This window comes from Heloderma suspectum, chromosome 7, assembly GCF_057233095.1.
Source record: "Heloderma suspectum isolate Gila_16-S chromosome 7, 16-S_ref, whole genome shotgun sequence".
NCBI lineage: Eukaryota > Metazoa > Chordata > Lepidosauria > Squamata > Helodermatidae > Heloderma > Heloderma suspectum.
In genome coordinates, this window is record NC_139464.1 from 6,267,468 (window position 1) to 6,279,546 (window position 12,079).

General features: G+C 46.0%; 1 protein-coding gene across 1 annotated transcript in view; it reads right to left on the reverse strand.

Annotated features, from left to right (window-relative positions):
• The window catches only part of LOC146339305 (uncharacterized), a 235,057-nt gene extending 232,337 nt beyond the window's left edge, over nt 1-2,720 (reverse strand). Inside the window, 1 exon segment of the mRNA XM_084811682.1 lies at nt 2,642-2,720. Within this exon segment, the coding sequence (XP_084667808.1) occupies nt 2,642-2,720 (79 nt within the window).
• Nucleotides 2,721-12,079: the final 9,359 nt, after the last annotated feature.

The following is a 12,079-nucleotide window of genomic DNA, read 5'->3' on the forward strand; positions in this document are numbered from 1 at the left end:
CGCCAGCAAGAGAAACCCCAGGTTTGTGAGTGTGCGCATGTGAAACCACCCACATGTGCAGCCCCCAGGCACCGCCCAATCCGGCCCTTGAGGCCAAAAGGTTGTGCACCCCTGTATTTGAACCAGAGCTTGCAAAATCGTCCGTTACGCCTGTGACAGAGGCAAGCGCAATGAACATGGCTGCACCATTGGTCCAAGTTCAGTAAGGTGTTGTTGTTTTTTAAGAGGGATAGATTAAATGCTAGAAACCCCACTCCACCAATTTGCCCCTCACGGGATGCATCTCCACCCCTCTGCCACCTGTCAGTTAAGGGGGTGTCTGTTGAAGTCACTCAAAGCCCACCCAAATCCTGGAGCTGGTGATTGATTGATTGATTGATTGATTGATTGCATTTCTATCCCACCCTTTCCCCTCTTGCAAGGAACCCAAGGCGGCTTACATTATCCTCCTCCTCTCCATTTTTTATCCTCACAACAATAACCCTGTGAGGTGGGTTGGGCTGAGAGTCTGTGACTGGCCCAAAGTCACCCAGTGAGCTTCCGTGGTCGAGTGGGGACTAGAACCCGGATCTCCCGACTCCTGGTCCAACACTCTCGCCACTGCACCGCACTGGCTCTCATTCAGCACAGAAATCACATAATCGTCTACTGAAGCTAATTTGGGAGGAGGCTGTTTGAAAAAGGAGCGTGTGTGCACAAGCGCCGTTCTCCCTGAACCATTCTCCAGTTCGTGTGCAGCAAAAGACACCCTCACACATACAACAACAACCTGGCTGTGCGTTCTTCTGCCCATTTGTACTGGTACCCTGCTGCAACAAAATACCAGCTCAAGACAGCTATATTAATCATAAAGGGGATATGATTTTATTTGAGAATTTCCGCGCACCTCCTAGATTACTCAGATTCATAAATCAAAAGCTTGCTGGGGACACTTGCAGACGCTGATTTATGGTGCCATTCGCGGCTCTGAATTACACAGCATTATAGTCAAGTATATTGGCTTAATTGACAGCTCAGAATTTAATACCAGTAAATTCTGCAGCTGGTGCTGAAGCTTCTCTTTAACCCTTTCAATGGCTTTCCTGAAGTTTAAAGCCACACTGTAGAAAAAACTCAGGTCTTGGTAGGCAAGCCGGCATCTGGAAGTATTATTGCTGTTGCCATGTGAAGTCTTGCAGCCTGCCATATTGCCTGGGGCCAAGGCGGGTTACAACAAATCTGAACAATTTAATTGATAAATATTTGCCATGTTAGCTCTTCCCACCAAAAAGCAACCTGTCAGGAAAGGAGGACTGTTCACTTAATAGGGTCTGGATCCAGAGTTCATCATACTCAGAGGAGACCCATCAAAATCAATGGGCCATGACTAACTGAAGTCCTATTGATTCCAATGTACATCTACCTCGGGATGCAACCAAGGAGCGCCCCCTTTTGGAAAAAGGTGACATCCAAAACATCTGGAGGACACCAGCCTGGAGGAGGCTGAACAACAGTTCACTTTGCCCTCTCAGGGATCCCACTGATAGTCAAGACAGGGAAATTGCTGCAAAGAGGCAGGGCTGGATCAGTTTCCCCAATTCCTCATTTTTCCAACCTTAAGTTAGGGATGTCAGAGAATTCCACCACGGACCCCAATGAAGCTGGATTCCAAGAATCTGGCCCCATTGGGGTCCGTGGCAGAATGGATCACTCACCTCTGTGCCCCTCTGGAATCTGTCCAGGCCAGCTCCTCCATGTGGTGATCCTGTGGAGCCAGCCGCCGGCTCCGCAGCGGCTAGCTGCCATTGCTGTGCCGTATTGCTGTGCTAAGTCCAGACGCAAATGGCATCCATTACGCCATTTGTGTCTCTGTTTTTTCACACAATAGGCTACGCAAATATTTACGTAAATATAATTTGTGTAGCCTATAGCGTGAAAACAGGGATGCAAATGGCATAGTGGATGCCATTTGTGTCCAGACTTAGCGCAGCGATAAGGCACGGCAATGGCGGCCAGCTGTATCGCCAGTGCTGTGGAGCCAGCGACCGGCTCCGCAGGATCACCATGGAGCAGAGCCGGCTTGGATGGATTCCGGGGGGAGGGAGGGATCACCTCCCCCCCTGCGGACCCCCCCACCTGGAATGGGGTAAGTGATCCAGCCATCCCTACCTTAAGTATGGTTCATCTCAGACTGAGAATTTTTCCAATCTGATGTTCAGTTCATTCTATACTTTGAGAACTTCTTAATACAACGTTTTGCATGAAAATTCATAAGCATTTTTGTACACATTTCTCCTAATACATACATTTTGTATACATGTTTGCCTAATGTACGCATTGTAAAGCAGTTTTCCTCATATATGCACATTGTTTTCTTTCATATATGCATTTTTGTGTGCATGTGTCGACTGGAGAACTCCACTGCAAAATTTGGAAATATGTAAATTTGAAGGATAACTGCCTTTTCGCATAGTGATTCAAAAGTGCACAGTTAAGTACATTCGCATTAAATATGAACTGAACAGATTTCTTCCCCATCTCTACAAAGAGGACACAGCTGGTACGGCTAAATTTCTGATGACATCAGGATGTACATTCCCATATTGTATTGTGCTCAGACATGTCCTACTTCAAGGAGAAATCATGCAAGTAGCACACCTACTTTCTTGTTGGGCCAGTGCTTTGTACTGGGTCAGAATAGCTGCTAAAGTCAGGAGGAACTTGGCATGTGAGGTTTTCATCTTCCTATAGCAGAAACATCATTGAACAGCCTGGAAAGTCGATTTTCTGCAACAGAAAAGGAGGTGTTGTGTGAATTTGGTGCTACGAAACTCACTATGGCTCAACCAACGCATTACTTATTTATGGGGAAATGAAGATATATGGGAGGTGTGGTTACAAGGATCAAGTGGGCATGTACCATCCCCCAACCCATGATCCACAGACACACAGACACCATGCACAACCCCTTTCTCAATGGGCTCACTTTTAGAATCGGAACCCAGCTTGGAATAAAATGCTGGAGGGATGAAGGACAGGAATAAAAGTGGCAGGTTGGGGGAGAGTTCAACATGCCCCTGCCACTGTATTTCTTGGCCATCGTCTCCCAACTTTACACATGAATGGCCCAGTCTGCCACCATCACCAACACCACCATGTGAAGTTTGAGCCTAACTGAAGCTTGGAATAAGCTAAGTAACAGGCAGGGTAGGGGATTGGGTTACCTTGCTGGTGAGAGAATCAAGAGTGTCCCTAGGTGACTTAACTGAGGGTAAATGAAGCCAATTTAGAGGGAGGGTGGCACTTCCTGTATCACATGGCCTTCACTCAAAATGGGCAAACTCTTTCATCCATCTGCTTTTGATGCAATCACTGTGGGAGGTGCTTTTTGCCACCGCTGAGGTTTGGGGAAAATGCCCCCCCCACTTTTTAGTTTAGCCCTGAATCTAACATCTGTGCCAAGGTAAGCTGAATTCTGTAGTCTGTTTGCATTTTGCAAGTACACATCTGTGCATTAATGTGCTTATTTTGCAGAATATATCATGTCATCAATAGTTACGCGGAGGAGCAAAAACCTCGGCAGCTCACTGAAGACCAGACCTCAGAATAGGTTGGCCAGGTGTCCTTACCATGGGCCATTTGACCCATTATGGGTTTTAGGTGGTCATCGGGCTGGGCTGAAATGCCTCTCCATTTTGATGCCCCATTAGAAGACATGGGGAGAAGGATTGGGGGGGAGGGATGTAAAAGGAAGAAATGGGGCCAACAAACCTACAGCTGGTACCCTTGGGTGGTGGCCATGTGTCCTCTTTTACAGAGGACAGTAATCTATTTGAAGGGCTGACAGAGGACCACCCTCTATTGGAAGGCATCCATTAATTGGAAGGCTGGCCAGTCCAAGTCCAGTTTACAGATAATGAACCGTGAGAACTGCTGTCTATCCAGAGGGAGCACCTGGACAGCAGAGTGACCTGGCAGGCACCCAGGTCATCTGATCACAGTCTTGCGCGCTATGGTGAGATGCACTGTATTTCAATTTCAAGTATAATCATAATGTCTCGATTTGCAAATGTACATATGAAATCAGATACGCACGTGTTATGCAAATCACTTTTGTCCTCTTCTTTGGTGATTATAAGTGGCTGCCCTGCCATAATCCTGTTCTACCTCCACTCTGGCTTTCAAGTTTATCTCCAGACTTCTACCCCAGTTTCAAGTCTGTTCTTGAAACCTTACAGAAAGGGAAGGCTAAAAAATCAATCTGAAAATCAAAAGTGTGCTGAATTTAGGGATGTGTGGATTTGTAAAATCTGTTCCATCTGCATTTCGCAGATTGTCAGGTGCCTTTTGTCTGCTCATTGACGGAATCAGTTTTTTTTCCAATTCCTGAATTTGCGCAAATTCGCTAATCCTCTCCAAAATGCGCAAATCTCTCCCATATGCATTTTTATGCTTTCGCCTATGGGGAAATGTGCACATTCAGTCAATTCTTTTTATTTTACATAATTTCTTATGGATAACTTTGCATAACATTCTGGAAAGTAAAAAAACTGGTCTGCAAGTCCATGGAATTTGTCTGACTCAGGAAAAGCCAGTCTACTGCAGAATCTGCAGGTCAGATTCATAGAAATACGAACTCATTTGATTCCATTGCAGCTTTCTCTGACATCCCTAGCACTGATGGACCAAGCCAAAGGTCCATCTTGTCCAACATCCCGTTCCAGGAAACCAACAACCAAGGCACAAACAGCTTTCCTCTTGTCACAAATCCCTTGGGCCCCTCTTTCCTTAAGCACTCTGTCACACACAAAATGAGAGGCTTCAGTCTCACGCCTTTAATTCATTATTCACAGGTTCATTACGGATGCAAATCCTTGAAGACTCTCTGGCTACAAAGGAATGCCTCCAGGGGATTCAAATGGGATCGCCAAAAGTTGCCCACAGTTTGAAAGGGCAGTGGTCTGGCTAGGCTAACGTAGGGAGGGAGGTCCCCCCCCCTGCGTGCTGCTTCCCTGTTTAGCCTCTCACGCATCGCTAACCGGTTTGAACGTCTGAGCTCTGCCCAACATTTCCCTCTTAGCTCTGTGCCGCTGCCTTGCGTCTCTTAGGTCACAATCCTCAATCCCCTCCTACTACTACTCACTGCTTCTCACAGAGGGGGGTAAGGAGGAAGCTTCTTGCCCGGCCATCTGGGGGTTGGTAACCCAAGAAGCAGGCCTACCCATATCAGAACTGGCCTGTGAAAAAGCCTCCCCCAGTTCTGGCTGCTCCTCTTCTGAATCTGAGCTGCTAGCTACCTCCCTGAGCTCAGAATCAATCCTGACACCTCTTTTATATGTCTCCAAGTGTAATCAGATGGCCACTAAGTTGGAGAATTAGATATAATCTACTTTGAACTTATCACACAATCCCAGCCCATATTCCATCACCTGACTCAGGCCTCTGAACCCACAAGGTCTTTATAAACAGATCTCAGCTCAGTCATGGTACTCCATGGAGCAGTTTGGAAGACTTGACACTCAGTCTCCACATAGTGACATATTATTGATACATCGAATGAGATAAGGCCTGTGCACAGGAAAAATGCTCTCTTAAATATGTGTGTACAGATGTGTTTGTTTTCTCTCCCTCCCAGTCCGCTTTCTTTACAAGTCCAATCCTTTGGGGAAACCATACCTGGAATACTGTGTCCAGTTCTGATCACCACACCTTAAAAGGGATATCATTGAATTGGAAAAGGTGCAGAAAAGGGCAAGCAAAATGTCTAAGGGGCTAGAGCAACGCACCTATGAAGAAAGGTTACAATGTTTGGGGCTTTTTAGCTTAGAAAAAAGGCAAGCAAGGGGAGACATGGTAGAAGGGTATAAATTTATGCATGATGAGGAGACAGTGGATAGGGAGAGCTTTTTCTCCTGCTCTCATAATACTAGAACCCAATGGGGTCATCTGATGAAGCTGAATTTATTTATTTTATTTATTTTATTTTATTATTGCATTTATATCCCGCCTTTTTTCCTCTTGCAAGGAACCCAAGGCGGCTTACATTATCCTCCTCCTCTCCATTTTATCCTCACAACAACAACCCTGTGAGGTAGGTTGGGCTGAGAGTGTGTGACTGGCCCAAAGTCACCCAGTGAGCTTCCATGGCCGAGTGGGGACTAGAACCCGGATCTCCCAGCTCCCAGTCCAACACTCTTGCCACTACACCACACTCTTGCCACTACACCACACTGGCTCTGAATGATGGGAGATAAAAGCAGCGAATGTTGCAGCGAATGATGCAGCGAATGTTGGCGATTTGATCTCTAGTTCCTCTGCCTCTTCGAAACCCAGCTTGTACTTCCGGTAGTTCTCGGTTCGCATACTGCTGAAGCCTAGCTTGTAGGATTTTGAGCATCACCTTGCTGGCATGTGAAATGAGCGCAATTGAACGGTAGTTTGAACACTCTTTGGCATTGCCCTTCTTTGGAATTGGAATGTAAACTGACCTTTTCCAGTCTTGCGGCCATTGCTGAGTGTTCCAAATTTGTTGGCATATTGAATGCAGCACTTTAACAGCATCATCTTTTAGGATTTTAAATAGCTCAGCTGGAATACTGTCATCTCCGCTAGCTTTGTTGTTACTAATGCTTCCTAAGGCCCACTTGACTTCACTCTCGAGGATGTCCGGCTCAAGTTCAGTGACCGCACTATCATGGCTATCAAGAACATTACTATCATGGCTATCAAGGACATTAAGATCTTTCCTGTATAGTTCTTCTGTGTATTCTTTCCACCTCTTCTTAATCTCATCTGCTTCTGTGAGGTCCCTGCCTTCTTTGTCCTTTATCATGCCCATCTTTGCACAAAACGTTCCCTTGAGATCTCCAATTTTCTTGAAGAGATCTCTAGTCTTTCCCATTCTTTTGTTTTCCTCGATTTCCTTGCATTGTTCATTGAAGAAGGCCTTCTTGTCTCTCCTTGCTATTCTCTGGAACTCTGCATTCAGTTGGATATATCTTCCCCTTTCTCCCTTGCTTTTCGCTTCCCTTCTTTCCTCAGCTACTTGTAAAGCCTCATCAGACAGCCACTTGGCTTTCTTGCATTTCTTTTTCTTTGGGATGGATTTCGTTGCTGCCTCCTGAACAATGTTACGGACCTCCATCCATAGTTCCTCAGGCACTCTGTCTGTCAGGTCTAATCCCTGAAATCTATTCCTCACCTCCACTGTATATTCATCAGGGATATGATTTAGGTCATACCTGAATTGTTTAGTGGTTTTCCCTACGTTCTTCAATTTCAGCCGAAATTTTGCAAGAAGCAGCTCATGATCTGAGCCACAGTCAGCTCCAGGTCTTGTTTTGACTGACTGTATGGAGCTTCTCCATCTTTGGCTGCAAAGGACATAATCAATCTGATTTCGATATTGACCATCTGGTGATGTCCATGTGTAGAGTCGTCTCTTGTGCTGTTGGAAAAGAGTGTTTGCTATGATCAGCGTGTTCTCTTGGCAAAACTCTATGAGCTTTTGTCCTGCTTCATTTTGTACACCAAGGCCATGCCTGCCTGTTATCCCGCTGATTTCTTGACTTCCTACTTTAGCATTCCAGTCCCCTATGATGAAGAGGACATCTTTTTTTGGTGTTAGTTCTAGAAGGTGTTGGAGGTCTTCATAGAACCGATCAACCTCAGCTTCTTCGGCCTCAGTGGTTGGGGCATAGACTTGAATTACTGTGATGTTGAATGGTTTGCCTTGGATTCGTACTGAGATCATTCTATCATTTTTGAGATTGTACCCCAGTACTGCTTTTCCCACCCTTTTGTTGACTATGAGTGCTACTCCATTTCTTCTAAGGGATTCTTGCCCACAGTAGTAGATATGATGGTCACCTGAATTAAATTCGCCCATGCCTGTCCATTTTAGTTCGCTGATTCCCAAGATGTCGATGTTCAGTCTTGCCACCTCATGTTTGACCACCTCCAGCTTACCTTGATTCATTGATCTGACATTCCAGGTTCCTAAACAATATTGTTCTTTACAGCATTGGATTTTCTTTTCACCACCAGACACATCCACAGCTGAGTGTCCTTTCGGCTTTGGCCCTGGGAATGAATCACACTGATACTGAATGGATCTTGTATTCATTTGACACTTGCGCTCCACACAGCACTACACGCCTACAGACGTCGCTGGCATTGCTTGGCCTTTTCAACTGAATGCACACATATTTTGTTTCTTCTTCTCCCCTCCACATTCAGAGGCCTGGTTCGCATGATCGTCGCAGCCCACCATGGCTTATTTAAGCCACAGTGGGTTGTGGTGCTTGCCTGCAGCCATTGTGAATATTCATGCTACGGCGGGTGGTCACCACAGCTTATCATGACATGCAAACCCAGCAAGGGTGGGTTGTTGCTGTGGTTAACAAACCACTCACAACTCAAAAGCAGGGTGGGCTGTGGGTGGGTTGAAACCATGGCAACAACCCACCCTTGCCGGGTTTGGATGAGACGATAAGACTGCCCACCGCAGCTTGAATACTCACAATGGCCTCCAGCATGCACCGCAACCCACCATGGCTTAAATAAGCCATGGTGGGCTGCAGTGATCATGTGAACTGGCCCAGAGTATGTATCTCTAACCATTTAGGGGACCACTTTATGCATCTGAAAAAAAAAAGGTCTCTGACCTGCAGGCGTTCACAATAATCTTTAAAGTGCTGCAGGACCCTCTATTGTTTTAGCTTCCATCAGCTGCTGATCCAAATGGGAAGGGCAATTTAAGGTTACAAAAATGAAAAGCAAAATCCACTGGGAATAGGAGCCATTTCCATAAACAAAAGGGCTTCAGACAGCATCTCAGCAATGTCCTTGATCTTTTATTGCTCCTTGCACATGGTTACTGGGGGCAGCTTTCCCCGTTTTTATAGGTCTCTGTAAAAGTCACCCTGACACCCTATATAGCATTATGGCTCTGATCTTATATACGAGAATGTTGGCTCACATATGCTGTGCTCCCAACTGAAGTCAGCTGTGCAAGAACAGAACCAGATCAGTAGCATTTGAGAAACTCCCACTAAAAACTAGTTAAAAATAATAATCTCTATGGGCTAAGAGGGCCCTAGTAGCAATGCAGCCTCAGTTTGGGATGATGCAAAACTCCTCAAGTTTTTAGAAGAATTTAGCTTATTCATGGAATCCACATAGGAAGATGCCTTATACCAGATTTGTCTTTGACCATCTAGCCCAGTGTTGCTTACTCTGACTGGCAGTGTCTCTCAGCAGGCACACCACCTATTCCCCCAAGATACTTTAACTGGAGATACTGGCTGACAGGTTGCTCTGTGCTGAGCTGACTGACTCAGTGGCTGGGCTTTCCTATCGCTGCTGACCAACAAGCGAGTCCCATAGCGAGCAAGTTTAATAAATGTAGCAGCAATACTGCCAAAAGATTGACTGGGGGCATCAGCAATAGCCCAGTGAGGCACCGAAAGCTGTGTTTGGATGCTCTGGGGATACTATTTAAGCAATCCAGCAAAACTGGGGGAACTTGCTGAGTTTTCCTCCTTCCTTTTATCTGTAATGAATCTCCCACCGATCAGCTTCACGGGATGGCCCTGAGTTCTAGTATTATGAGAGGGGGAGAAAAAACGTGCTCTATCCACCTCCTTCACACCATGTATAATTGTGTACACCTCTGTCATGTCTCCCCTTTGTTGTTCAGTCGTTAAGTCGTGTCCGACTCTTCATGACCCCATGGACCATAGCACGCCCATGTCTCCCCTTACTTGCCTTTTTTGTCAGTTGTTGTTAGCCATGTTAGCTAAATGAAACCTCCATGTTTAGAATCATAGAATAGTAGGGTTGGAAGGGGCCTTCAAGACCACAGAGTCCAACCCCCTGCTCAATGCAGGAATCCAGGTCAGAGCATCCCTGACAGGTGGCTGAACAGCCTCATCTTGAATTCTAGCCTTTTCCTCCAGGAATTTGTCCAACCCCCTTTTAAAGCCATCCAAATTGGTGGCCATCACTACATCTGCTGTGTGAAGAACGTCTTCCTTTTATCTCCCACCAATCAGCTTCATGGGATGACCCCGAGTTCTAGTATTATGAGAGAGGGCGGAAAATGTCTCCCTATCCATAGAATCCATAGAATCATAGAGGCAGTATAACTCTGAATGCCAGCTGCTGGTGTCCATCAATAACATCTTGGTAGACAGAGCACATCCTTTGCATGCAGAATGTCTCATGTTCAATCCCTGGCATCTCCAGATAGAGCCAGAGTTGGCTCAAGGCATTTTGGTGCCTGAGGCAGAGGAACAGCAGATGGCACCTCCCCCCCGCCACTGCCGCCACCCCCCCCACACACACACACAATTATCCAAGGCTGACCAAGTTATTTTGGCACCTGAAGCAGAAAACCCCACAAGTGCCTCTCCCTGGGAGTAAAAATGCAATAAAAATAAATCCAATCACTAATGACTTGCTGCCCTTTCATGACACAAAATATTACTTGCCTGATGCAGCCACCTCACGCTGCCTAATTTTAGGGATGGCCCTGGATAGGAAATAGGCCCCTGGAAAGACCCATGTCTGAGATTCTGTAGAGCCATTGCCAGTCAGCATAGACGCCCTTGGGCTAGGCCGATGAATGGCCTGATTTGGTACAAGGCAGCTTCCTATGCTCCAAATATCACCCTCATGCCCAGCTTCCTGGGGAAGCTGTTGGAAATACAATACAGATGGACTCTTGGTCTGTTTCTGCCAGAATTCATAAGTTTCTATGTTATGATAGGTTTCCTCCATTTCCTATACTCTATTCCATCTGTCCCCAGTGGCTTTGGGAAAGCAGAGTTGTTTCTTTTTCTTTTTAAATACTGTAAATTCACTGCAGTAGAGGGCATGAAGTGTGCAGACACATTTACAAGATGGAAGACAGAGGTGTGTGTAAGTAAGTGTGAACCTTGACATGGTCTGGTCAATAAAAGAAGATCAAGAGGCTGCTGAAGGAAGACCATTTTGTGCTCCAGTACTGCAGTGGATGTGTTGGAATTGTTTAAAGGTGCTGACTGAAGGGTGCTGGCAGACCCTCTGTCTCATTGACTCTTCATACCCTGTACTGTTTTTGGCCCAGAGATGTAAAGAACACACGCACCAAAACAACATTGGTCCAAGGGAAGAGAAGCCAGGTTGGCATTTCAGTTGAGCATGGAAGAATCTATGTTAACTTGAAAAATGGATTGCTCGGCTTTCAACGAGAGCCGTACAATTTCCATGTGCTAATTTGTATGTATAGGTGCAAATTAAGAACATAAGAACAAAAGAAGAGCAATGCTGGATCAGACCAAGGGTCCATCTAGTCCAGCATTCTGTTCACACAGTGGCCAACCAGCTGTTGACCAGGAACCCACAAGTAGGACATGAGAGCAACAGCACCCTCCCACCCATATTCCCCAGCAACTGGTGTACATGGGCTCACTGCCTCTGATACTGCAGGTAGCACATAGCCATCAGGACTAGTAGCCATTGATAGCCTTTTCCTCCAGGAATTTGTCTACCCCCCTCTTAAAGGCATCCAAATTGGTGGCCATCACTACATCCTGTGGTAGCAAATTCCATAGTTTAACTATGCACTGTGTGAAGAAGCCCTTCCCTTTATCTGTCCTGAATCTCCCACCAATCAGCTTCATGGGATGACCCCAGGTTCTAGCATTCTGAGAAAGGGAGAAAAATGTCTCCCTACCCACATTCTCCACACCAGGCATAAATTTTGTAGACCTCTATCATGTCTCCCCTGACCCTCCTTTTTTCCAAGCTAAACAATCCCAGCTGTTGTAACCTTCTCTCATGGGCGAGATGCTCCAGCCCCTTGATCATTTCAGTTGCCCTTTCCTGCACTTTTTCCAGCTCTACAATGTCCTTTTTTTAGGTGTGGTGACCAGCACTGTACACAGTATCCCAAGTGTGGCCACACCATGGATTTGCATAGGGGCAGTATGATGATAGGGGCAGTTTTATTCTTAGTCCTTTTTCTAATTATGCCTAACATGGAGTTTGCCTTTTCTACAGCGGCCGCACACTGGGTTGACATTTTTATGGAGCTGTCCACCACAACCCCGGGATA